We start from the raw sequence: 27,818 nt of genomic DNA on the forward strand, positions 1-27,818 counted from the left end.
GCCACTGCACTCCAGCCTGGTGACAGAGCAAGACCCCGTCTCCAAAAAAAAAAAATTCCTGAGCCCGGGTGTTCAGTCACTCTTCGGCTCTGGAGTCTTCCTGGCCCTGTGGACTGTGGTCCAGTTGCTACTGCTTGAGGGAAGATCCTCACCGTGTTAATAGCTGTGAGACAGAATCCGATCCCAAGAGGTTTTTAAATGATGTAGAAGCAGTCTTCACATCTGAATGCTGCAGAGGAGCTAGAACTGTGAAGTGTGTCGGCAGGAGAAGCTTGTTTTGGTTAGTTACATGCTTATAATTTGCAATTTATTCACATTTTTCTTTTTGGCTTAAATAGGCCAAGATGGGAAGATCACTTGAGGCCACGAGTTTGAGACCAGCCTGGACAACATAGGGAGACCCCATCTCTATGAGAAAAATTTTTATAAAAATTGGCCAGGCATGCTGGTGGCACCTGTAGTCCCAGCTACTCAGGGAGCTGAGGCAGCAGAATCACTTGGGCCCAGGAGGCCCAGGCTGCAGTGAGCAGTGATCATGCCATGCACCCCAGCTTGGGAGACAGAGACCCTGTCTCAATAAATAGTGGTTCCCACACTCTTGTGATGTTGCTTAGTATATATCTTGCAATTCACCTTCCCTTAGAACCCTTTTGTAAGCTATTTTCCGGCACAAATATGTTTTCTATTTATTTCTACATTAAAGTCTATGTGAAAATGCATTTCATAGTTCTTTTCATTCCTTCAGGGTGTTTTTAACTATTTGCTTTTGTTTTTCGCTTTCTGACTTCCTTGATTTTTGATGTGGTCTTTCTAAATTAAAATTTTTAATTAGTCTTAACTTCCAGTGTGCAGGCCCTTCCAGTGTACTAAGAATTCCCACTGCCCATGACAGTAACACAAGTCCCAGAATTGTTAGGGTTTTTTGTTCTGTTTTTTAATTGACATAATCATTTTTCAAAATATTTCTTGTTACCCTGAATATATCTAGATGCTGCTTTGGTCTGCACTCCTTACCTAGTTGGAAGAAAATGGGGTTGACATCTAACGTATATGTAGTTTTGGGGAAGCTGAAAACATTCTAAAATTGACTGTCATGTTGGTTGCACAGGTCTGTGCTTGTTCTAAAAACCACTGACGTTCGCTTTTCGTCAGTGAGTCCTATGACGCGTGCGCGCTCTCCGCAAGCTGCTCTGCTGAAGGAATCTTACGCACTTGTCCCTGTGATCGGCCCGCAGGGTGCGATCGCGAACTCGCTGACCTGCGTGCAGCTGCACAAGAGAGCCGAGAAGATCGCCGTGATGCTCATGGAGAGGGGCCACCTTCAGGACGGCGACCACGTGGCCTTGGTCTACCCCCCAGGTACGGGCGCAGGGCAGGCTTCCCCTGAGAGATGGCCGCCAGTCAACCGCAGTGCGAGGAGGTCCCTTACACCCGCTGGTGCCTGAGCCGAGGGCAGCGTGATGGCCGGGAGTCTGCGCTGTATCCAGCTGGTTGCTAACCGGCACCTTTGTGTCTGGCTACAACCACTCATGGGCACCAGCCTTATGTGCTACTGTTAGAGGCTTCAGTAAAGTGATATTTTCAAAGACTTTTATATCCAAATTTGTGTTATTAGATACCTCAGGTAATTTACTTAATAGTACCTAAATCTTGACTAATTCACAGTTACAAAGGTGGGTAATTCTTTAGCAAAATGATGTAAAATTAAACCTCCGGGCTGCCTTGTCACCTCACATCTGAAAGGACGGGTTGATGACGGTGACCGCCAAAGCTGACAAAACCTGCTGGGATGACAGAGGCTGCGAGAAGTTCAGCTGTTTGTTCACCCATTGAACTTGTCGCAAACTAGCATTTATGCTGACAGGGACAGTGGGCACTCAGTAGCGTGGTCTGCCTCAATAATGATGTTTTTCTCCTTGTGTAGGAATAGACCTGATAGCAGCATTTTATGGTTGCCTGTACGCAGGCTGTGTGCCCATAACCGTCCGTCCCCCGCACCCACAGAACATTGCGACGACGTTGCCTACCGTCAAGATGATTGTAGAGGTAACATGCCTGGGAGTGTCGGGGCCTCCACTGCCTGGAGCGGAGTGTGGAGCTCGCAGAGCGCAGACTCTGACATCTCCCAGGGCAGCTGCTGGCTGTGGGAGCCGGTGTGTGTCTGGAGTCAAATGGTCAGGACAGGGTCTCCACCTGCAGGGAGCCTACAGTCTGGGTCTAGAAGCAAGATCTAAAGGTGTGCATGGAGGCAAAGGCTGGATGGTAGCCTCTGCAGTGTCCACCCTGGAGAAAATGGCTCCCAAGAGAGGGCATCACCACCATTCCTTGGGCTTCCCCACAAACCCAGCCTCGCAGACCGACCATGGGAAGAGGCAGGGCTTTTTCAGAAGCCCTCTCCTCAAGATGTAGAAGTTTCCTGCTCCTTTTTGAAAGTATAGATCTGTTTTTCTTCGTATATAGCTGGAGGAGTTTGAGAGGATTCAGCTGTATTATCCCTGTTGAAGGAGGAACTACAGGGGAAAACAGTTTGGGCAGAGAATAAGCAATACGTAACTGAACGAAGTACTGAGCATGGCCACCCGCCAGAAAGTCTGCGCAACGTGTCTGGGTGTGTGACGCTCCAGGAGAACGGCGGCGCGATGTGTCTGGGTGTGTGACGCTCCAGGAGAACCATGGCATGTGTCTGGGTGTGTGTGTGACGCTTCCAGGAGAACTATGCGCGACGTGTCTGGGTGTGTGTGACGCTTCCAGGAGAACTATGCGCGATGTGTCTGGGTGTGTGTGACGCTTCCAGGAGAACTATGCGCGATGTGTCTGGGTATGTGTGACGCTTCCAGGAGAACCATGTGCGACGTGTCTGGCTGTGTGTGACATTTCCAGGAGAACAGAGCTAATGCTGTGAGTGGTGAGCTCTTTTCTGCACGTGTCATGACGCTGACGCTGTGGGTGCGCTGGGACCAGGAAGTGCAGACGCAGCAGCTGCAGGCCCCACCCCCAGCCCCCGTGCCTCCACAACCAGACCCCTAGCTCTGTTCTTCCTCAGCCAGCAGCAGGAAACAGTGGGCTCGGTAACCTAATCTGCCCATTAAAGCTACATGGTTTTAGCGTGCATAGTGAGCAGGAGACCCGTGTGAAGTGAGCACGCTTTCATCTGGGTCCACGTTCATGGCTCCGTTCTCTGATGCCAGGTGAGTCGCTCTGCCTGTCTGATGACGACACAGCTGATCTGTAAGTTGCTGCGGTCCAGGGAGGCGGCGGCGGCTGTAGACGTCAGGACGTGGCCCCTCATCCTGGACACAGGTCAGTGCTTTGGCTGCAGAAGGCGGTTTGCTCATGGCCTTGCTCAGGCTGGATCTGCTGATAAGCTGTGTTCCTCTCCAGATGATTTGCCAAAGAAGCGGCCTGCCCAGATCTGCAAACCTTGCAACCCAGACACCCTCGCATATCTTGACTTCAGCGTGTCCACAACTGGGATGCTAGCTGGCGTAAAGGTGAGTGGGGCGGCTGCGGGAGGTGACCACAGGAGGCGACCACAGAGCGTGCTGGAGGTGGCAGGCTGCGTGCTGACTCTCAGCGCCTCTCGTGTAGTCAGACTCTGAGATGTGGAAAGAGGTGTACATACATGTTTCATCACAGTATGACACATATGACCATTTCCATCCTTAACCAGGCTGATTCTGTCCAAATCTCCCAAGTATGTTTTTATGTGAACACGGTCTCAGTAGCCAACAGAAGAACACTGCGAATGTTTTTCTCTTACTGGTTCTCAAATCCGAATGCTCTGTGATAAATCTGTACACTGCACTTTCTAGTGTTTTAACCTGGGCTGTATTAGAAATCATCATGACCCTCTCAGCTCAGACGCCACCCTCGTCAAGGTGCCATGCAAACCGCCCCCGCTTGGGGACTTCGCAGCCTTGCACGCCCTCTGCCCCCGTCTGTGGGTCTGACTGCTGAGCTGGCTTTGCCTCGCACAGTTCTCACGCTCCATCCACCTCTTAGTGGAACTGAGGTGGAATACCAAAATAGCTACAATATGAAATAAAATAATTTTTCAAAAGCTTTTGAAAAGAAATGTTTTCAGATCAAGATGATTTAGTTACTGTAGTCTGAAGTTAGCTGTGACCCTCCTACTGTCATAGCCAAAAGAAGCACCTGCTTCCAGTCTTAGCATTTTCATGGCCCACTTACAATCTCAGCATCTGGCGTAGAGTAGATCATCAGAACTCTCTTGGCTGCTTTTCTTTAGCCGGTGTCGATTCCTATTTCTCTGCTGAAGTCCCGCAAAGGCCCTGCTGGCCCTGTGACCCACAGCCAGGGTGATGGGAGCACCATGTACCCTTTCTCTTACACTCCATACACGGTTGTCCATGCACTCGTCTCTGAATTCCCCCTGGATCCTGAGGGCAGGGTCGTGTCTTACTCTTCTGTTCATCTCCAGCGCTTAACACAGTGCCTGATAACAAGCTCTTGGTACTTTACTATTTGCTGAGCTGAGGAACTCAATTCTCCACCTAGAAATAGTGCTTTGCACAGAGCAGCAGTTCACGGCAGGCTTGCTCTAGTTGCTGATCTGAGTGGGTGGGTAATTTTAAGAGGCAGGATTTTACTAACTCCTAATCCAGGGAGGCAGGAGTCTGGATGGATGTTCTATAAATTCAGTCTCATTTCTCCTTTAAACAAAAATTTGCCTTAAAAGCAAAGCTAAAAAGAATTACTTACATTTTACGTTCCATAATAATTCTATGTTCCCCTGTATGAATATAGTAAGACAGTTATGAAACCTCCTGGGCAGAACTTCCAATAGTGATGGAACATTTTACAGTGGGAGGACCCCCACCCCAAGTTCTCTCACCTCTTGCTGGAGTGATGAATGAATGATGGGGAGCCACGCATTTGGATTTCCCCAGTTATTACAAGGCTCCGTGCTGGTCCCTAGTTTAGCTCTGGTGACATTCTGCTTCAGATCAACTTGTGACTTTTTTTTTTTTTTTTGAGTTGGAATCTTGCTCTGTCGCCCAGGCTGGAGTGCAGTGGTGCGATCTTGGCTCACTGCAACCTCCACCCTCCTGGTTCAAGCGATTCTCCTGCCTCTGCCTCCTGAGTAGCTGGGACTACAGACACATACCACCACCCCCGGCTAATTTTTTGTATGTTTAGTAGAGACGAGGTTTCACTGTGTTGACCAGAATGTTCTCGATCTCCTGACCTTGTGATCTGCCCGCCTTGGCCTCCCAAAGTGCTGGGATTACAGGCGTGAGCCACCGCGCCCGGCCGTGACATGTTTTAAAACCGCAAAAATCAGAGCATTTTCTTTGCTGCTTTTACTTCCTTTTTCCTGAGGTTTGGCCAGAGAGCTTCTGTGAGAAAACTGATCTTGTTAATATATTTTATCGTATTTCAAAGTAATTGACATTATACACGGACTGTAGGGGACTATTACAGGGATTAGGGAAGAGGGAAGGTGCAGAAGCTCCTCACTGTCTGGTCACGATGGGATGATTGGATTTTGGCTGCCATCTCCCTGCAGGATGGTGGAAGATGGTGAAGGGCGTTGGAGTGTAGGAGGACCTAAGCTCTAACTCCCAGCTCTAACTTACGTCACAGGCAGCAAAATCTTTAACTTCTGTGAGCCTTCACTTTCTGATCATTAAGATGGGTGAGCACCCAGCATGTCTTGCTGGCCACGTGCCACACAGCAGAGGCTATGTCCAGCCCTGGAGATAACCACGAACAAGGCGGGGCCTCGAGCAGCAGAGGTGGGAGCGCGCCGTGGTGCCTCCCCTACCTGGGGAACAGTGTGTTGGAGAGTGGATCACACGAGAACCACCTCCTGCGTGACTTGCTGTTCAAATGCACTCTTTGAATAGCTGGCGTTGCCAGGTCCTGGAGGGCCAGCGGTTCTGAGTGAGGTTTACTCATTGAAAATGAGAAGTCCTGTGAAAATATCAGCCACTCACATTCCCCAGACACGACATAGCCCCAGCTTGGCGACAGTCGTCCCCAGTCCTAAAAACAGCCTTGGGCATTTGGGACCAGGTATCATTTGTTTTCTGGGTTTTGTTCTCTAAAATTTGTTGAAGAGACAGGGTCTCGCCCTGCTGTCCAGGCTGGAGTGCAGTGTAATCCTAGCTTGCTGCAGCCTGGAACTCCTGGTCTCAAGTGAGCATCCCACCTTGGCCTCCTGAAGTGTTTTGATTACAGGTATGAGCCACTGCGCGAGGCCAGCACACGTTTCGTGTGGCCTTTCTGTCTTAAAGACGTCTTGGGTGTCGGGCCCCATGCATTTAATGTGGCTTTATTGTCTTGTAGGTACCCTTGGTATGAAGTCCCCTGCGTTCAGTGCAGCCTTGGTTTCCCACAGGTGTCTTAGGGTGCCAGGTCCAACGCGTTTAACGCAGCCCTGTTTTCCCACAGGTGTCTTACGGTGTCAGGTCCGATGCATTTAACACAGCCCTGTTTTCTCACGGGTGTCTTACGGTGTCAGGTCTGACGCGTTTAACGCAGGCTTGTGTTTTGCAGATGTCTCACGCAGCCACCAGTGCCTTCTGCCGTTCCATTAAGCTGCAGTGTGAACTTTACCCCTCTAGAGAAGTGGCCATCTGCCTGGACCCTTACTGTGGACTGGGATTTGTCCTCTGGTGCCTCTGCAGGTAAGATTCCTCTCTGTATCTTTACATTAAAAAAAAAAAATCGTGCACCTTCCTCTCCAGACCTTAGACCCAGCCAGGCAGCCTAAGCACTGTCCCAGCACCCCGACCCCTGCCAGAGGATGCCTGGGCTGACCCCTGTCTCCTCTGCCTCTCCTGGTGGACTTGGCTCTCGGGACAGAGCAGTGCCTGGGGTGATTTTGACTTTCTGCAGCAGTGGAGGAACATTTCAGGGAACTGTCTGTTGAGGACCTTTATTTCTGACCATCAGACTCCCAGGCTCCAGGCTTGGTTCTTATGTATATAAAGCTTGGCGATGGTGCTGGGCCTGGGTTCTCGCTGGGCCAGCAGGCATTGCAGGCTCTTACCTCCCACCGGCTTCACCCCAGCTGTTACTGCAGGGCTCAGGCTGGGCAGGCCCAGAGGTGAGTCTGGGAGGGCTGAGCATTCTCCGGGGTGCGGCACGCTACCCAGCAGCCAGCTCGGAGCCTGGCCCACAGCAGGTACTCGGCAAGTATTTATGGGATAAATGAAGGACCAGAAAAACAAATGGATGTTTCTTGGCTTTTTTGTCTGATTTTGCATACATGTTCATTGTAGAAATTTTAGAAAATACAAAATAATATAAGGAATAAAATAAAGCCATCAACAATCGTACCACCTGATAAAGGGTGTTACCAGTAAAATCCACTCTTAGCATTGGACGTATAGTTTTTCAGAGTTCATTTTCCAGTGGAGCATTTTCAAACATGTAAGCATAGGGCGTGTTCCGTAATAAACACCCGTGACCATCATCCGGCTTCACATGTCAGCATTTTAGTGGTTTTGTATTATCCGCCTGCTTTCCCCCTTTTTTAAAAATGGGTATTTAAAAGCTAACACAAACATAAAAATAATTTCACTCATAAATCTTCTTTACACATATTTTATGAATATACATTAATTATAAAACAGATGCTACAGTATGAAATTGGTTATGATTTTCTTTATAGTGGATCTTTTTTCTTTTCTTTTTTTTTTTTTTTTTTGAGATAGTCTCGCTTTGTCACCCAGGCTGAAGTGCAATGCCACAATCTCAGCTCACTGCAACCTCTGCCTCCTGGGTTCAAGCAGTTCTCATGTCTCAGCCTCCTGAGTAGCTGCGATTACAAGCACCTGCCACCACACCCAGCTAATTTTTGTATTTTTGGTAGAGATGGGGTTTCACCATGTTGGCCAGTCTGGTCTCGAACTCGTGACCTTAAGTGATCTGCCTGCCTTGCCCTCGTGAGCCACTGCACCCAGTCAGATTTTTTTCTCCTGTCAGCACTCTTCTGGAACAAATATTTTTAATGTATTACTAATATTTAATAGTATTAAGTTGGATTAAAATGTAATCTTGTATTTTTGAAAAATACCGATGTTCTAATTAGGATAATTCAGCTTTTTGAGAAAGCAGATAAAAGTGAATAAATGAAATATTTAATGATTTCTGCCTCAGTCCAAAATGCAATAACATTGTAAATTTTTTTTTCGTGGGAAATCACTCAGAACATGGCCTTAGCTACACATGCCAAGCTGAAGGGCAGAGGCCTGTTCCGAACAACTACCCTTGTAGGGTGACCGTATTTCATTTGGCAAAGTATACCAGTAAAACTGAAGCCAGGCGATGGAAGCCGCCTGCCTGCAGCTCACCATGCCTGGCTCCCCGTGGAAACCAGAGAGATGGTGTTTGTGGCAGGGAAAGTAAGTTTTTGATGTGAACCCACGATAACAATAGACTCGTTAAGGGATTGTCCAGGTTGCAGTGAACTTTAACAAGCATCTTTCCTGCAAAATATTAACTCAGAAGTCACGATATTGCAGTATTCTGTCGATGGCCCTTGCAACAGTAAATATAGCCATAAACCTGTCCATTTAAAAAAAATTCTCTATAGAAACAGATCCCAATGGACTTGCTTTGAAAAACAAAAAAATCACTTGGGTCCTAGATGCACAATGACTAATACAGAAGTTAAACATAATAATGACTTCCCTTTCCCATGCAGTTCAGCAGGTCTGGGAAGAGAATCGGGCAGAAGAGGCCCTGGGGTGTCACATTCGAGGCCTCGTCCTCGGGCTGTGCTCCTACGGTAGCGCAGCAGGGTGGGGAGGGCGTCTTGGTCGGGGGCAGCCGCACAGGGCGCCCAAGCCCAGGTCAGAGGAGGGGAGTCCACAGAGGGTGTCCTGGCATGGGCTGTGGGAGCCAGGCAGGGTGCAGTGTGGGGAAGTCAGCTTGTTCTGGGAATCAGCAGCAGCACAGGGAGATCAGCTTCGTGTGGGGGATTAGAAATAAGTGATGGAGATACGTTCCAAATGGGCGATTTCGTTGTGTGAACATCGAGTTTGCTTACACAGACCTGGCTGGTACAGCCTGACATACCGAGCCCGCAGTCCTGTGCGGCGTGTTAGTGCAGTGAATGCTCTGGGCAGTGGTAACGCAGTGGTAAGTATTCGTGTATCTAGACATATTTAAACACAGAAAAGGTACAGTAAAAAGATGGTATAGAAGGTAAAAAAAGAAAAACAGCTGTGTAGGGCATTTCCCGTGACTGGAGCTGGCAGGAGTGGAGGTTGCCCAGGGGAGTCGGCAAGTTGGTAAGTGGCACCTGGACGTGAGGCCCGGACGTGACTGCGCACTGTTGTGGCCTCTGTAAATACCAGACACTTCGGCTATACCAAGTTTATCAAATATGTTTTTAGCTCTTCAATAATAACTTAACCTTAGCTTACTGTAACTTTTTAACCTTAACATTTTAATTTTTTAAACTTCTTGACTCATCTATAAAAACACTTAGCTTAAAACACAAACATATTATACAACTGTACAAAAATAATTTATCTCTATAAGCTGCTTTCTATTAAATTTTTTAAAATGTTTTATGCTTTTGTTAAAAACTAATAGGCACACACAGCAGCCTAGGCCTCTACAACACACATGCGCGCACACACACACGCACAGCTACCTAGGCCTCCACAACACACACGCACACAGCTGCGTAGGCCTCTGCAATACACATGCAGACACATGCACACACACACAGCTGCCTAGGACTCCACAGTCCACACATACACACACATCAGCCCAGGCCTCCACCACACACACATACGTGCATACACAGCTACCTAGGCCTCCACAACACACACACACACACACCTTCCTAGGCCTCCAGAGGGCCAGAGTGTTCCATGTCACTGTCTTCCCCTCCACCTCTTGTCCCACTGGAGGGTGTTCAGGGACAATACGCGTACGGAGCCGCCACCTCCTAGGATAACAATAGCTTCTCCTGGAAGACCCTCCTGAAGGACCTGCCGAGGCTGTTTTACAATTTATTTATTTATTTTTTATATAAGTAGGAGGATGCTGTAAAATAACAAAGGACAGTAACTTCATAAACCAGTAGCACAGTTGTTTATCATCATGGTTAAGTACTAGGTTGTGTACAGAATTGTATGGGCTCATCAGAAAGCTGATCCACCGTGCCCAAGTAGACTTCGTCCCCAAGATGCAAGGTTGTGTCATACGCAAATCAAAAAATGTGATGCATCATGTAAGCAGAACTGAAGACGTGATTGTACCTGCTGTGCTTTTATAAGACTGGCAGCACAGGTTGGTTTAGACCAGTTACCACCACCAACGCAAGTAATGTGTGCTGCCACGTCTCTAGGCAGTAGAAATTTTTCAGCTTCGTTATAGAATCATGAGACCACTGTTGTACATGGACCCATCCTCGACCAAAACATCGCTATCCTGGGACCTCAGGCATGCTAATTTTTAAATTTTTTGTAGAGATGGGGTCTTGCCATGTTGCCCAGGCTGGTCTTGAACTCCTGGGCTCAAGCCATCCTCCCACCTCAGCCTCCCAAAGTGTTGGAATGATAGGCATGAACCACCACACCCAGCCTACAAAAACTTTTTTTTTTTTAATTAGCCGGCTGTAGTGATGTGTGCCTGTGGCCCCGACTACTTGGGAGGCTGAGGTGGAGGCTCACTTGAGCCTAGAAGGTTGAGATTGCAGTGAGTTGAGATCACACCACTATACTCTAGCCTGGGTGACAGAGCAAGACCCTGTCTCAAGAAATAAAGATTGCAACAGATTATAACACTTTGAGTAATACAGGAAATTTTCCAACTATTTAGATACATAGATGAACAAATGGAAAGCTTGATGAGAAGTGAGGATTTCTATAGTAGCCATCCACGAAGTAGTTAGAGGAAAGAGAGGCTTCACGGTGGAAAAGCATGAACCAGGTGGTCCGGGCAAACCTCAGTGGTGGTGAAGCCTGCAGCACATGGCGGGTGGGATGAGGAGAACAGCATCCGCGATACTCCTGTCAAAGACACCTGCCCTGTATCTCCCCATGTGGAAGCATCGGCACCCCCAAGTTAGGGGACTGACTGGACAATGCACCTGCCTAGAATATTCCCAAAGCCTGGTGTCATGAGAATCATGGAAACATCCAGAAACTCACTCTGGGCAGAGGGAGGCTGAGAGCCGACCGCTTACTCGCAGTGTGCCTGCACAAATGACCCTTTTGCTACAGAGGATATAATCGGGGACAGCTGGAGAGACTTGAATAGGGTCTGAGCTGGGACAGAAGGAATGTGTTGGTTTCTGATTTTGATGGCTTAGTTGTTTATGGAGGAAAATAGACTTGTTTGTTGGAAATTCCCGCTGAGGTGTCTGGGATTAGGCATCAGGTCAGTGACTCACCATCAGATAATCCAAGGGAGAGAAAATTATTTTAAATGTACTTGTAACTTTTCTATGACTTTGTGATAATTCGAAAGTTAAGTAACACAAATAATTTGTGTCCTCATCCTAAAGCTTTCTTCTGTCATAAAGTAGAAGATTGTTTATCTGAGAATTATGAATATAATGGGATTGTTTCAAAATACTTTTTAAGATTACACCTGTTTTTAAAAATTGTGTCAGCCCATATTCATGTATTGGAAAATTCAATATTATTAAAATGGTAGTTCTCTCCACATTGTTTTATAGGTTTAACGTAATTCCTATCGAAATCTTGGCAGGCTATTTTTTGGGGGTTTTTTGGAGCAGAAATTGATAATATCCTAAAGTGAATATAAAGGACCCACAATAGTCAAAGCAGTTTTAAAATAAGATAACTAAATTGGAGAATTCAGAACATCTCATTCCTGATTTCAAAAATACTGCAGAGCTACAGTAACCAAAACAACATGGTACTGGTATAGAGACAGACTGAGATAGACTGATTATATATGACAAACAGAATTGAGAGTCCAGAAATAAACCCTTATATTTATGGTCAAATAATTTTTTAAACAAAGTTACCTGAGCAATTCAATGAAGAAAAGAGTTTTTCAACAACAGATGCTGGGAAATTTGGACATTCACATGAAAATGAAAAAAGATAAACCTTGACATCATAAGTTAGTTCAAGTGGATCATAGATCTGAATGTAAGAGCAAAAATTATAAAAATTTTAGAAAACACAAGAGTAAATTTTCATAATCTTGGGTTAGGCACAGAGTTCACTAAAGGTACGCTACATAAATACTGATAAATTGGACTTGAATAAAATTTAAAACTTTTGTATATCAAAAGACATGATTAGAAAGACAAGCCACAGTCTGGGAAAAAACATTTGCAAATTATAAATCTCATGAAGTACTTCAAAGCACCTATGTAATAAACTTTTTCCCTTTTTTTTTTTTTTTTTTTTTTTTGAGACAGCCTTGCTCTGTTGCCCAGGCTGGAGATTAGTGGTATGATTTCAGCTCACTGCAACCTCTGCCTCCAAGGTTCAAGTGATTCTCCTGCCTCAGCCTCCCAAGTAGCTGGAGCTACAGGCATGCACCACCACGCCTGGCTAATTTTTTTTTTATTTTTAGTAGAGAAAGGGTTTTGCCATGTTCACCAGGCTGGTCTCGAACTCCTGACCTCAAGTAATCTGCCCGCCTCAGACTCCCAAAGTGCTGGGGATTACAGGTGTCAGCCACTGCACCCAGCCTATGTAATAAACTCTCAAAACTCAAACAAGCAACATAATTTAAACATGGGCAAGAGATCTGAATAGATATCTCATCAAAAGAAGACATACAAAGGACCGATCAGGACATGAAAAGATACCCAGCATTAATTAGGGAAATGTAAATTAAAACCACAGTGAGATGCCACTTCACACCCACTAGAACGCTGTCACCGAAAATATAGGAAAATAAAGTTGGGGAGCTCGTGTTTTCTGACTTCAAAGCTTACACTGCAAAGCAACAGTAGCCAAGAAGGTGGAAAAACGAATTCTCATACATCGATAACGGGAATGTAAAATGGGGAGCTGCTGTTTGGCATGATCTTAATTAAGCAGACTTGCTGCAAGACGCAGCAGCTGCCCTCCTAGGAGGAGGAAAAGCGAACGTCCACTCAAAGACTTGGTGTAAGTTCCCTGGAACCTCGGTCAACACGAGGAAACAATCCAGGTGCCGCCAACAGGTGAACGAACAAGGGACGCCTGCCACATCCATAAGGTGGGTGCTTGTGTGCAGGATCAGCCCAAAAGCACCTGCTGAGGGAAGGAAGTGTGGCTGTGTGGTAGGCAGTGTCCAGAAAAGGCAAGTTTATAAAAACAGTGATGACAGTGGCTGAGGCTGGAAATGGGACTGACTGCAGATGGACAGGGGATCCCTTTCAGGAGGTGGAAATGTTCTAGAGTGGTGACAATGTTACAACTCTTCAATTTTACTAAAAACCATTTAATTTTGTGCTTAAAATGAATGAAATTTAGGGTATGCAAAGTTTACCTAAATAAAGCTGATGGGTTTCTTAGAATAGGCCAGGCACAGTGGCTCATGCCTGTAATCCCAGCACTTTGGGAGTCCGAGGTGGGTAGATCACTTGAGGTCAGGAGTTCAAGACCAGCCTGGCCAACATGATGAAACCTTGTCTCTACTAAAAATATAAAAATTAGCTGGGCATGGTGGCAAGAGCCTGTAATCCCAGCTACTCAGGAGCATTAAGCAGGAGAATCACTTGAACCCGGGAGACGGAGGTTGCATTGAGCCGAGAATGCACCAGGGCACTCCAGCCTGGGTGACAGAGTGAGACTGTCTCAACAACAAAAAATAATAAAGTGCTTCACTGCAGTAACTGAAGTGTGTAGGGAGACCCTGGGCTGGATGGCATGCCTGCTGGCAGAGGGGGCACCACCCAGGACCCCCGGGTGAGGTGAACCTGTCTTGTTGAATTCCCAAGTTGGGAGAGTTTTCAGTTGTTGGTATGTTTTGTCAGGTTAGTAATCCGAAATCATCAAATTGCTAATGTACAAATGTATGTTACTTACCAAATGTCCATTTTTATTCTTTTTGAAGTTAAGGTCTAAAGAACAGCTCAGGTTCCCAACATTCTCAGAGAATAATGTCTTCAGAATAAGCAACCTGCTCTTAAGTAGGTTTGTCTTGTCCATGGCAGAATTTATTACCAGTGGCAAAAATCAATTTTGGCTAATACAGCAATTAACCAACATTTGTCGTATTGAGTGAGATAAGGGCAAGTAGGAAATCATGAGTTGGGTTTTCTATTTGTTTCTGCTGTCAAGATTTGTTTTTTCTTAATGTTGACGTCTTATTTATGGGGATGAGGAGGGAGGTGAAACTATATTTCGTTTTCACAAGTATATTTCAAATTCTCTAGCCAGGAATTCACATTGGGTACCCAAGCCCGTTTGTCTGCTGGCAGTTCCAACAGAGCAAATCATTAATGCTGATGTGTATTTTTGAGGAATCCACTTCCAGGGACACTTAGAAATGGTTAAAATGACTTTGGGCGTCTGAGGCTGGAGGATTGCTTAAACCTAGGAGTTCAAGACCAGCCTGGGCAACATAGTGAGACCTCATCTCCACAGAAAAGTTTTATAAATTAGCCCATCATAGTGGCACGTGCCTGTAGCCCCAGGTACTTGGGAAGTGGGAGGCTCACTGAAGCCCATGAGGTCAGGGCTGCAGTGAGCTGTGATCGCACCACTGCACTCTAGCCTGGGTGACAAAGGAAGACTCTGTCTCAGAAAAGAAAAGAAGTGGTGAATATGGTAAATTTTATGTTACATATGTTCTACCACAATAAAATTTTTAAAACTAAGACTAAATGACCAATTTACAGCAGAGTAATAATTCGAGGCCTCATATTCACCCCTTATGTGCCTAACCCTGTTCTCAAAGGATTCAACCCTTGAAAAGGTCACTATTTGCTATAAAGTCATCCCTCGGTGTCCACGGAGGAGATGGGTTCCGGGACCCCGTAGGTACCAAAAAGCGAGGATGCTGAAGTCCCTGACATAAAATGGCATTGTATGTGCACATCACCTGTGCACTTCCTCTCTCATGATTTAAATAATTTCTGGATTACTTGTAATACCTAAGACAATGTAAATGCTACGTAAATAGTTGTACTGTGCTGTTCAATAGTGACAAGAAAATCTACGAGTTAGGTATAGACGCAGATTTTTTCATAAACATCTTTGATTCATGGTTGAAGCCAGGGGTGAGGAACCCACGGACACAGAGGGCTCTGTGTCCTTTTGAAAAGAATAAATCAAGCTTTGGAAAAGAGAATGAGGAAAGAAATGGAAAATTGCCCAAAAACACTTTTGTCACATTTGCCAAAGAGTAGTTTTTCATACTAAGGGTCCTGTTTGAAATAAATTTTGTTAGCCAACTTAATTTCCTTACATTTATTTAGCTGGATTTCCTTATAAACAATTATGAAAATTTCTAAATGAGATTGGCCACATTAGAGAACTGGCTTTAGTGTTATAGCATAGTAGTTAACAAGGCCTAACTTGTTAATCATAGTGCTATTTCACTGGTAAAATTTTGTGTAGGCCTCTTGTGGCGGCTCATGCCTGTCATCCTAGCACTTTGGGAGGCCAAGACAGGAGGAGCACTTGAATCCAGGAGTTTGAGACCAGCCTGGGCAACATGACGAAACCCTGTCTCTACCCAAAAAAAAAAAATTAGGCGTGGTGTTGTGCACCTGTAGCCCCAGCTACTGGGGGGCTGAGGTGGGGCGATGGCCTCAGCTTGGAATGCGGAGGTTACAGTGAGCCCAGATCACACCACCGCACTCCAGTTTGGGTGACAGAGTGAGACCCTGTCTCCAAAAAAAAAAAAAAAAAAAGGTGTAGGTTAGACATGGTGGCTCATGCCTGTAATCCCAACACTTTGGGAGGCCCAGGCACGTCTTACATGGCCACAGCAGGAACAAGAGAGGATTGCTTGGACAACATAGACCCTACCACTGGAAAAAAAAAAAAAAAAAAAAAAGCATGGTGGTGTGCACCTGTGGTCCTGCCGACTCAGGAGAGGCAGGAGGATCGCTGGAGCCCAGGAGTTTGAGGTGACAGTGAGCTATGATTATACCACCGCACTCTAGCCTGGGCAACAGAACGTTCTTATTAATTTTTAAATCTTAGAACGTGATTTATCTGGGATATGTTATTTTAATGTATGGCATCTATTAATGTGAATTCATAGTAGTAAAAAAAACCATTAAAAATGTAGTTTTGACAAGTTGTTTATTAAATCCACACTTACCCCATCAATTGATGATAAATTAAAATATGTAACTTATCACTGCTTCATTTCTCTAAATCTATTCTCTCATATGAAGGTAAAATTAAAGAATGCTTATATTTTCTCTCTTTCTTCTGTTTGGTGATTTGTTGGGATCATTTTTAAATAAAAATCTGAACTTAAAAAGATTGAGTGACTAACTTTACTTACCATAATTGTCTTTTTTTCACCCTGGCTGTCAGTTTTCTAAACCAGGTATAGGCCTACTCTTTCTTAAATTGCTGTTTGGTAAACATTTTAGGTTCTGTGGTCTCTATTATCACTCATCTCAAAGCTGCTAGAGACAATATTTAAACAAATGAGTGGTGGTGGCTGGCCCTGTTCCAATAAAACTTTACAAAAACAGGAAGTGTCTGTGGTTTGCCAGCTCCTGTTCTGAAGCTAGACTTTTTTGGACCAAAATTTGAACCCTGTGTTTTCTACTAAGAGGATCCAGTTTGCTGATGTCACAGGTCTGAGAGACGTCACAGGTCTGAGAGACGTCACAGTTCTGAGAGACGTCAGAGCATCACAGCATTTAGTAGTCTTAAATGTGTGTTCAAAGTGGTGGTAACTGCCTCATGATTCTGTAGTACATATGTGCTTTTCAGAAGGCTTTCGTGTGAACACGGTTGCAGTTTGCAGCGTCGGTTTTACTGTCCCCTTCTACAGATGGCAGCACAGGCTGTTCTAAGTCCTCCTCTTCCTTGGAGTCAGCGCTGCCCTGAGCCCTCCAGCCTTGCTGAGCTCCCGTCCTGACAGCCTCCTCTTTCTCTGCAGTGTGTATTCTGGGCACCAGTCCCTCCTGATCCCACCCTCCGAGCTCGAAACCAGCCCCGCCTTGTGGCTTCTCGTCGTGAGTCAGTACAAAGTCCGAGACACGTTTTGCTCCTACTCCGTGATGGAGCTGTGCACCAAGGGGCTGGGCTCGCAAACAGAGTCCCTTAAGGTAAGCGGCTCCCTTGGCAGCTCAGCGCCCCGCGAGCCCACAGGGACTCGTTTCTAAGAAGGCACGTCTGTGATTGGGTGAAGTTAAAACAGTCCTCCAAAAAAAAAGCCTGGGTTTAATCTAACGTCACCTGAAGCTTGCAAACTGCCTTTATATGAAAACGTTTTTAATGTGACTATTTCCCCACGACCACAGACAGTAACAAACCAGAATGTAAAATATTTTCAATGCCTATCATTCCTCTGGGTTGACTTGAAAGGTCCTAAATTTGATGTTTTTGTTGGGTGGATTCAGTGTTCTGAAGTGTTCGGTGCTCAGAAGCTCTGAGGTGATGTTAACTTGTTCTGACACTGGTATTTACGAAGGTAGGTTTGAATTTAGCCACTCACTTCTGTTTTTGCTGGAGACCCTGATTGGTGGGTCTGGACCCTAAGCTCAATTCATTTTACAATTAAGTTAACAGTGTTGTGTTTTATTTTTAAGTAACTGCCATTATGTAAGAATAATGGTATTTCCCTCCATTTAAACCAATGATGTTTTGATAGGTATATCTTCCTGGTAAATTAAGTAGTACTTAGCTCCAAGTAACTAGGAGGGAATAATCATATGACCAGTTTTGACTAAATTTCAACTGACTTTGTACTGTTTGGATTGTGTGTCTGTCTTCGTATATACATGGATTGTGTTTGTGTTTGTGGCATCCACACACAGATCAATAGTGCAACAGTACATTTATCCGTCCTGCATTGTTTTCCTAATGCATAAAGCTTGAACAGGAAAACAAAACTCAAGATAATGTTATGTAATATAAGTAATTGTGCAGTCATTTTGAGTTCTATATTTATATAGGAAAAAGTTACACAGCATTATTCATGTTCATCTATATTGTATTAAAAAGTGAGTACATTTTCATGACCTTCCTGTTGGCACATACATAAATAACCAGAATAAATAATGACATAGTTGAGGGTCACTACGTATTCATTTCATCATTACAATAGCTCTTTAAAATAGGAGCCGTTATTGTCTCCATTTTAAAGCTGAGGAACTTACATCACAGAGAAATTAAGCGACTTCTCCAGGTTCTTAGGTTGAACGAACCTGGAGCCAAATTTATAATCTTTGGCTTCAGACCTGCTATTGCAGCTGCATATGCTTTACCTCTCAGACATGCGCGCATGTGAATACGTGATTCGTATTCCCCAGACTTGAGTTTTTCCTGTTTACCTCTGTGTGTGCAGTCATGTCTGTATGCTCAGCACGAGTGTTGAAGTCAGCTAGAGCTGTGTGTCCTCCTTGCTCAGGACCCTTGTCAGTGGTCCGTGGGCTGAGGCTGCCTGGAAAGGACTCGAAGGACCTGACGGCTGGGGTTTTGGTGGCCGCCCTCTTAGCAGCTCTGGCTTCCACTCCAAGACAGTCATTCACGGTTCGCCTTCACATTCACAAGCCGTTCCTATCACTCCCTTGTTTTCCCTCTTGGCCCGGGCAGTGCCACAGAGTGAGCTGTGCTTAACTCCTTGAAATCCTTGTATGACTTTTGCTGTTGTGCTCAGCTGACTGAATTTGGTGTGGAAACTGAGATGTTCTTAATCTTATGCTTACTGTAGAAACAGACACGCTGAGAGTGAGAATAAATTCTTGGTGTAATGGGGCATAAATGGAGCACTGTCTATGAAGTCTAAAAATTTAGGTTTCTGTTCCTACATATTAAAATGCAGGTTTTCAGGCTGGGTGTGGTGGTACATGCCTGTAGTCCCAGCTACTTGGGAGACCACAAAGTGGGATGGTCACTTGAGCCCTGGAGTTCAGCTCCCCTGGGCAGCATAGCAAGACCCCATCTCTTTAAAATATGTAGATTTTCCCCATTCCTCTCCAGTGTGTGTTCTGGTACATCCATGCCCAGAAGAATATATCAAATGCTTCTCCTTTCCCGAACTGCCTTTAATCGTCTCATCCAGGAAGTTGCTTTTCCTCAACCTGTCTCCTCATCACAGTTCTTGCTGTGGCTCCAGGCGGCTGTTTGTTCTTCATCATTTGAATAGCTGTGTGAGTGCTTTTTCACCACTGTGGGTTTGTTACATTAACGAAGTGGACACAGGCGGCCCTGGAAAGGCATCGCCGTGTTGAGTTTTCCAGTGTTTATGTGGGGATCCGAGGGAAGGCGTCTGCGGCTCACTCCAAGCTCGGCCGGCCCGTGGGGGCTGACTTGATTTCTCTGTCGTTATCTCCAGGCGCGAGGGCTGGACTTGTCCCGAGTGAGGACCTGCGTGGTCGTGGCGGAAGAGCGGCCACGGATCGCGCTCACACAGTCGTTCTCAAAGCTGTTTAAGGACCTGGGCCTTCACCCGCGGGCCGTCAGCACCTCGTTCGGTTGCAGGGTGAACCTGGCGATTTGCTTGCAGGTGAGATTCGCCGATATCACGGTGCCGAGCTGGAAGCTCCCGGGGTGGGCGTGGCCGACTGGCTCCAGGTGTCTCCCTGGGCTGATGCTTAGCTACCTTCAGAAGAGATCTTTCAGTCACACGCATGCGGTTGGTGCAGATCTCTGTGTTTTTACACTACAGTCTGCGTTCGTATCCATATTCATAACAAGCATTCATAGCACTTACTGTGTCCTGGAACATTGTAACTTTTGTGACAGGAGGAACAGTTTGTCCAGACCTCTGCTGTCGGACTTTTTAAAGATTAGATACTAGACAGATCAAGAAACCAGTCCCTCGAAGTACTTGGTCTCATGTGTGCAGACGATCTCTGTAGGAAGAACTTAATTACATTGAGCAGGTTCTGGGATTTGCTGCTGCAGTGGCCGTGTAGAAACAGCAAAGCTGCACTTGTGCGAAGCGGGCGTATGTGAAGGGGCTCTGGCAAGACAGCCTTGCATTAACAGTGGCTGAGGAGCCCCAGGCAGAGCTGCAGATCTGGTTCCTGGAAGAGGAAGGGCTCCCCTCTCCGCAGGTGCTGGTGAGGCACATGGTTGGCGGGCGTCACCTCCACCTCCCTCTCTGCTCACCTGCTGCCCTACTTGTGGTCCCAGAGTGATTGCTTAAGGTTGCTGCTGGGTGAGCCTCTGAAGGCTCCGTCTGCGCGTTTCATGCCTGTCCAGGTGCTTGGAGTTAGCCACTAGGTCAGAGGAGGGAACCTCCTCTCTGCCCAGGATCATTTCAGAAAAAGTGGCTGCAGAAAGATTTTCTTGATTTTCTTTTTTCTTTTTCCTTTTTGAGACAGGGTATCACTCTGTCACCCAGGCCGGAGTGCAGTGGCATAATGACGCATAATCGCGGCTCACTGCAGCCTCGACCCCCCTGCCCCCGCTCACGCTCCCAGGCAGGCTCAAGCAACCCTCCCACCTCAGCCTCCCGAGTAGCTGGGACCGCAGGTGCCCACCACCACACCTGGCTAATTTTTGTATTTTTTGTAGAGACAGGGTTTCACCATGTTGCCCAGGCTGGTCTTGATCTCATCAACTTAATGATCTGTCTGGCTTGGTCTCCCAAAGTGCTGGGATTATAGACATGAGTCACTGTACCTGGCCTTTTTAAAAAATTTTTCATACATGGGATGTTCCTTGCTTCTGTCTTCCTTCTCTTAATTATTACAATAGCTTCATTTTTAAGAAATTATAAATTACCAAATTTATCTCAAGAGTCAGGTAAACCTTGTCCTATGATTAAAATTAATACCCTTTTCTAAGAGGACATCTGAAGAATTAGATTTATCTTACCAACCTAGTTCTTAAAATATTGAAGTTTTCTCTCCCTATTCACCTTTTTCTGTTCCTCATAAACGTTTATCACCATCGATCCCATTAGGAGAAACAGGAAAGGCAGAAGTCTGCTTCTTAAATCAGTTCAGCAATAGTGTGACGTCCCGCTTGTCTCTGCCCACCAGTGACAGGGACCCCCGGGCAAGAGCAAATCAGTGATTTGTGAGAGACGGGCACTGGCCACGGCAAGGCTGCTGCTTCTGGCTTTGTCTCTTAAAATGTCGGGGTGGGGCTGAAGGGAGAAGAGCAGAGAGTAACACTTAGCACTGCGCCCTCCAACAGGTGGCAGAGTTCAACCTGTGTTGCAAAATTGGCCTCTTGTAGAGTACGTACATTTATTTTCTTCTTTACTTTTTCATTTATTATTTATTTCTATCCACCTGGATCCAAAATGGGTTTTTTTTTTGTTTTGTTTTTGTTTTGTTTTTTTTTGTTTTGAGATGGAGTCTCGCTCTGTAGCCCAGGCTGGAGTGCAGTGGTACGATCTCGGCTCACTGCAAGCTCCACCTCCCAGGTTCACGCCATTCTCCTGCCTCAGCTTCCCCAGCAGCTGGGACTACAGGCGTCCGCCACCAGGACTGGCTAATTTTTTGTATTTTTAGTAGAGATGGGGTTTTGCCATGTTAGCCAGGATGGTCTCGATCTCCTGACGTCATGATCCGCCCGCCTCGGCCTCCCAAAGTGCTGGGATTACAGGCGTGAGCCACTGCGCCTGGCCCCAAAATGTTTTAAGATGGTTTACAGGGAAGGAGTACGCTCAGTGGGAGAGATAAAATACACTAAAAACGAACGAAAACATGGAGGTGAAAGAAGAAAATTGCAGGAAAGTGACGGCCTGAAGAACAATTGGCGTGCTGGTGTTTCCGCGAGGCTCTGAAGTGTGCCACCAGCCTTACCTCAGCACCAGGGCGGGGCCGGACATGTGCTGGATGTTGAATGAATGTGCCCTGTGAGAGTGCTGAGCCCAGTTCTGTATTCTTAATGGGAAATAGCAATATGTTCTTGTACAGAAGACAAGTTCATCAGTATGACCGCTGAGTCAAAATTCAATATTGCTAATCATGGGTCGTGGCACTATTTTGCAATCTTGGCAGCATCTTTAAGCATTTTTGTCCATGTTCAGTTTTCTGCTTGACCTATTCGTAACTCCTTTCGGTCAGCATGTCCTTATCAGAATAGTATTGGAAAATAGTTGGAGGTATCCAAGTGTCTACTAGCAGAGAGAAATTAAATTTATGTACAAAGCAATGCAGGCTCACCTCCCTTTGCCTGAAGCTTTGAGGGCAGGTGCGCTTCAGAATTAGGTTTCTGGCTTTGTGAGAGGTGACGTGGCACAGATGCCATGCATGATGCCACAGTTCAGTATCACATGTGCCAGTGTTCCTGCAGCAGGGAAGGGCAGGAGACCCAGACTTAAAGGGGCTCATGTCAGCCTAGGTCAAATTTTACTACAAAGAAACTTAAGACAAAGTTTGTGCCATCATCAAACATTTCTCATAGTGAGATGGACAGTAGGCATGTAGGTAATTTTTTCAGGAAGCGACTCATTCTTAGTAAGTGAGCAGTGAGAGGCTAGAGTGCCATGGGCATGGGGAGGCATTCTGGGGGAGGGCGGTCAGGAACACTTCAGCAGAGCACACTGGAAGGGCGGAGCCATGCAAAAGTCCAGTGAAGGCAACCGTAAGTGAAAAGGCTTCAGGCAGAGCTGGTCTTTGGAAACACTCATTTTCTGGAATTTTTGCAAAATTTTACATGTTGGTGATAGCAAACAAGCAGAGCGGGAGAAGCCCAGGATCCAGAGGCAGATACCACCTCTCGCTGCCTGGCTCTCCACAGAGCCCAGCACACAGGACATGCCTGATACAGTAAATGTACACTGAGTGCTTACGAGTGGTAGTAAGGAAAGCCTGAAATGTTTCTGAATTTTGTGTACTTTGAATTTATTTTTCTTTATACAAGAATATTTTAGAAAACAAAATCAGAAAATATACTTTTAGCTTATAAATAACACTCATAAACCCATCTACCCTGAGATGATCACAATTAATCATTTGATGTAAAAAATAAAAAACAAAAAATTAAGATACTCCCAAAATTCCAAACCTTGTACCTAAATATTTAAAGATATTGAAAAATGTAGTTTTCAGTTTGAAGCAACAGCATTGTGAATGAGTATGGAAGCTGGGGGGTGTCTGCTCTCAGACTGACTGCATTCGAACAGCGCTGGTTTCCCGACTGGAGCCCCGGCGCCCCTGACTGACTGCGTTCTAGCAGCGCTGGTTTCTCCTGGCTTCGCTGGAGCCCCCGCAGGCCTTCCCTGACTGTGCTCTGGTGGAGGAAGCCTGATGGAGCGAGGAAAGAGTTTTGTCTGCAGGAGATAGGGAGCAAACTCAGCAAGGAACATTGTCCAAAAGAGAGAGGGAGCCTCACCTGTGTGCAACAGGGCTTAGGAGGTGTCAGGGTCATCACTGTCAGAGGGGGTCCTGGTCTTCAGGGAAGGCTGAGCTGCGCAGTTCATGAGTATTATTACTGCAGGATTTAAAGGCCTTTCCGGTGCTACTGAGCAGTGCTGCATCCTCAAGGGGGAAGCCGCGTGCAGTTTTACCAGTGCTGACTTGGCACCCGGACAGGCACTTTTTAAAACATACCTGATACACGAAACGTTACAGGTGTACAGAGACACACTGGGCATTTGTTTTTACTTTGCAAAAATCGGCTCCATCAGTGGTGCTCTGGTCCTCCCACCATCCAGCCCCAAGCATCTGCCTCCCCTTCGTGCAGTTTTTCCTAAGCCACTTTCTCATGCAGTCTTTCCTCCTTCTGCTTCATAACCCGGACACTGCTCGGCCTGGATGGACTCTCCTCTGCCCTTGTCCTGCTTCTCCGCATGGGTCCCCTCCATGGGGCCTTCTCAACCTCTGTCAGATGCAATGCTCTCTTTCCTCTGAATTGCCAGCGTACTTTGTTCTTCCTCCTTTGCACTTTCCACCTGCTTTATAGTTATTTATCAACATATGCATGTCTCTTCTGCTCTGTGAGTAGCTGTGTTACAGAACACAGTTTTTTCTTTGTTGTTGTAGTTATTGTTTGTAGAGACAGGGTCTCACCGTGTTGCCTAGGCTGATCTTGAACTCCTGGCCTCAAGTGACCCTCCCACCTCAGCCTCCCAAAGCACTGGGATTACAGATGTGAGCCACCACAATCAACCAAGAGCACAGTTTTACAAAAGAATCTCCCTCCCTGAGTGTCCAGTGCCATCTCACATCATCACAGTCACTTCTTGATGTTGTATACATTTTGTGAAAGCACTGATATTTGATTCTGGGGTTTTTTGTTTGTTTGTTTGTTTTGGGAGATGGAATCTTGCTCTTGTCACCCAGGCTGGAGTGCAATGGCATGATCTCAGCTCACTGCAACCTCTGCTTCTTGGGTTCAAGCAATTCTCCTGCCTCAGCCTCCCAAGTAGCTGGGATTACAGGCACCTGCCACCTCGCCCAGCTAATTTTTGTATTTTTAGTAGAGACGGGATTTTGCCATGTTGGCCAGGCTGGTCTCAAACTCCTGACTTCATGATCCTCCTGCCTCGGTCTCCCAAAGTTGATTCTTTTAACTGCCAATCTGTGTAATAAATACAATTTACATTAGAGAAATGAAACATATAGTTACTTGACTAGAGTGTAGTCTCCCGTGGAAAATGACTTGGCATGATGAATTTTCTCTAAAATGAACCCCTGGTGTGAATCTTCACCAGCTAAAAGCTCATACGACATCTGTAACTGTTCCTTGCAAGTGAAAACCCAGGGTTTACTATTCTTCAACCTTCTAACAGCATTTTCATCTCAAATAGGAAGTCTGGGGCTTGCACCTTAAGAGACATTCACACCGGAAAAATACATTCTTTAGTCATTGCATTGGACCGTTGGATTCAGACAGCGTCTAGTTAGGTCTGACTGTTGGATTCAGACAACGTCTAGTTAGGTCTGACCATTGGATTCAGACAGCGTCTAGTTAGGTCTGACTGTTGGATTCAGACAACGTCTAGTTAGGTCTGACCGTTGGATTCAGACAGCGTCTAGTTAGGTCTGACCATTGGATTCAGACAGCGTCTAGTTAGGTCTTCCCATGCTCCGTAAGGGCCCTTTCAGTCATTTGAAGATGAGAGATGGAGGCCCTGAGAAGTGAACTTTCCTAATTGACAAAGCTAGGAGGTAAAAACAGAACAAAATTTAGAAGTAAAAGCTATTTGTTACTCTTAGGAGTAACATTTCCCAGAATCTTTAGCTGTAAAAATGACTTTAAAACAATTTGAATTTATTGAATTTATGATAAAAGTGGACATTAGAAAGATCAAATTATGACTTCTGTGTTTAATTAGCTTTCACATAAATTTCTTTTAGTATTATTAGAAGGTGTCATTTATTACTTGGAAATATATTTCTCACAGCCACAATTACTCTTCAGAAATGTAAACTGGAAGGTCTCTTGTTGCATTAGATTTAGAGATATTGTTCACTGTAACAGAAAAATTAGCATCCTCCTTCTAGTAGAAGGGAAGAAAAACATGAGGTCTTCTGTTTTCCAAAAGACACCTCGGTTGTTTATTTACTAGGAAAAAAACATCAACAGAAACTTTGATTTTTATTATATAGAAAAATACCTGATTTATCTAAGAGGGCAGCTTTATTATAAGTAGCTTTGTGGGATTAAATCAATAGTAACTATTGCAGTGACCCTTAACTCTTGAAACTCACACAACGAAAGAGAAATACAGCCACCCTAGTAATAGAAAGAGTCATGGATTGTTGAAAGAAGTGAGCCGGGCATGGTGGCTCACACTGTAATCCCAGCACTGTGGGAGGCTGAGGCGGGTGGATCATTTGAGGTCAAGAGTTCAAGACCAGCTTGCTCAACATGGTAAGACCCTGTCTCTACTAAAAATACAAAAATTAGCCAGGTTCAGTGGCACACATCTGTAATCCAAGCTACTCGGGAGGCTGAGGCAGGGGAATCGCCTGAACCTGGGAGGTGTAGGTTGCAGTGAGCTGAGATCGTGCCACTGTACTCCAGCCTGGGCGATGGAGCAAGACTGTATCAAAAAAAAAAAAGGAAAAGAAATGTGGAAGTCTCAGGAGATGATGTAAATCTTAAGTAATTCTCAAAATAAAGTTATAATAAGACTTGCATTAACTTGAGCTCTCAGTTTCCCAGTTTCCTTGTCCCCCTACACTGCTTTTAGGTGAAGGAAATAAATAAGGTGCTGTTGGGGATTTTGAAAGCCTCAGGGAATGAGCCACCGTCAGCGGGAACTTCACGCCCTCTCCTGCTACACGGCGTCCCAGCCAGTGCTGGGGATCATGGAAACCGTCTTCCAGGTACCCTGCACATCAGTCAGCTTTCTGACCTGTAAGCAATGGAAACCTCCTTTGGCAATTTGAGGCACCAATAGGTGGCTCTCAGAACCACCAAGGGAGTAGGACCAGCGTTGGGACCCTGTGTCTAGGAACCGCTTGTGCAGTAGCATGTTCTTGTGAGGAGAACATGAAGTCTGCACTGCTGACCTTGTTGGTGAACACGAGACTTCCCCACCAGCATGGCATTCCCCAAACCTGGATCATGTCAGGACACCTTCACTGCTGACAGCAAGAGCCCAATTGCCTTGTCCTGTAAATGGATGCAACTGGTTAGTCATCTCCCCACACCCTAGCTTCCAGGAAGGCTGGGAAGGGGTCTTCTGGTATTTTTACTTCCTGTAGAGCCACAAGGGCTCTGTATCCAAACAGGACTCAAAAAGTGGAGTTCTCCTGATACAGGAGGAAGGTAGAGATGTACGGTGACTAAACTGTGACAGCTGGCGGCTGCTCCCGCCCCTCCCTTTCGCTGCCCAGCATCGCTGCATTCTCGTCCTGCCCTCATGCTCTCCACAGCCCTAGAAAACCACCGTGATGCAGCTGCTGCTTTTACATCTACTCAGGCACTTGCCCTTCATGCAAAGGGGAAACAAGCCAAAGCCTCTGGAATTACCATGACCAGCGTCAAACCCACGGCTTTCTAGGTGATGCCTCCTCTTCCTCCAGTTCCATCACTGGCATTCTGTGACCTACAGATGGAATTGTAAAATTTACAATTGAGGGATGAAGAGAGAGAAAAGAGGAGGAACATTCAAATTCTTCTACCAGTGTTTTTGGATGTCTCACGTGCCCTAGGCGCTGGTGGACACTGCACTGAACAGATAATCATGTGGGATCTGCAGGTTGCTAAGTGAGTCTTTCCATCTGTCTCCAGGAATGTTGGAATCACCACCAGAAGAGTCTTAGGGACCCAGGAGATCGTGAAGAGGGTCCGAGGGGTTAACTCCACAGCCTCAAGTGTTCGCCTGGCTTTCAGCGAGGGATTCTCTGTCACAGTCACAGAACATTCCTGGCTTTTAGTCTGTGTCTTGAACCAAAAAACAAGAATCTGAGTTCATCATTCAGTCAGTACAACAAAACAGTTGTGCTGCGTCCGTCTGGGTGCTTTCGTCTGCTCTGTGACTCGGCAGCCCCAAAGCTAAAGCCTTCCCAGGCCCTCTCTCTCAAGTGTCAGAGCACGGCGTCCAGGCTGCCAGCCTCATGGTGCTTCCTGCACAGCTGCTCAGCTCTGCTGTGCCACTCAAAGCAGAAATAGGCAATATGTAAATGAGCAGGCATTGCCGTGCTTCAGTCAAACTTTATGAAAGCCAGTGTGTGGTGCTCCTGATGACCAGTTTGCTGGTGGGTGGCCTGAGCTGGGTTCACACTGTCTGTGGCCCCCACCCCACCAGTAATCCATTCCAGAGCCCCCCGTTTCCTGACAGTCTGTCACCTGCATCAA

General features: G+C 46.0%; 1 protein-coding gene across 1 annotated transcript in view; it reads left to right on the forward strand.

Annotated features, from left to right (window-relative positions):
- The window catches only part of DIP2C (disco interacting protein 2 homolog C), a 136,331-nt gene that overhangs the window by 67,769 nt on the left and 40,744 nt on the right, over positions 1–27,818 (forward strand). The window contains exons 21-27 of the mRNA XM_031652570.1: positions 1,236–1,359; positions 1,925–2,046; positions 3,189–3,300; positions 3,382–3,491; positions 6,523–6,653; positions 17,038–17,206; positions 19,438–19,608. Coding sequence (XP_031508430.1) covers positions 1,236–1,359; positions 1,925–2,046; positions 3,189–3,300; positions 3,382–3,491; positions 6,523–6,653; positions 17,038–17,206; positions 19,438–19,608 — 939 coding nt within the window. The remainder of the gene's footprint in view (positions 1–1,235; positions 1,360–1,924; positions 2,047–3,188; positions 3,301–3,381; positions 3,492–6,522; positions 6,654–17,037; positions 17,207–19,437; positions 19,609–27,818) is intronic.

Source organism: Papio anubis, chromosome 11, assembly GCF_008728515.1.
Source record: "Papio anubis isolate 15944 chromosome 11, Panubis1.0, whole genome shotgun sequence".
NCBI lineage: Eukaryota > Metazoa > Chordata > Mammalia > Primates > Cercopithecidae > Papio > Papio anubis.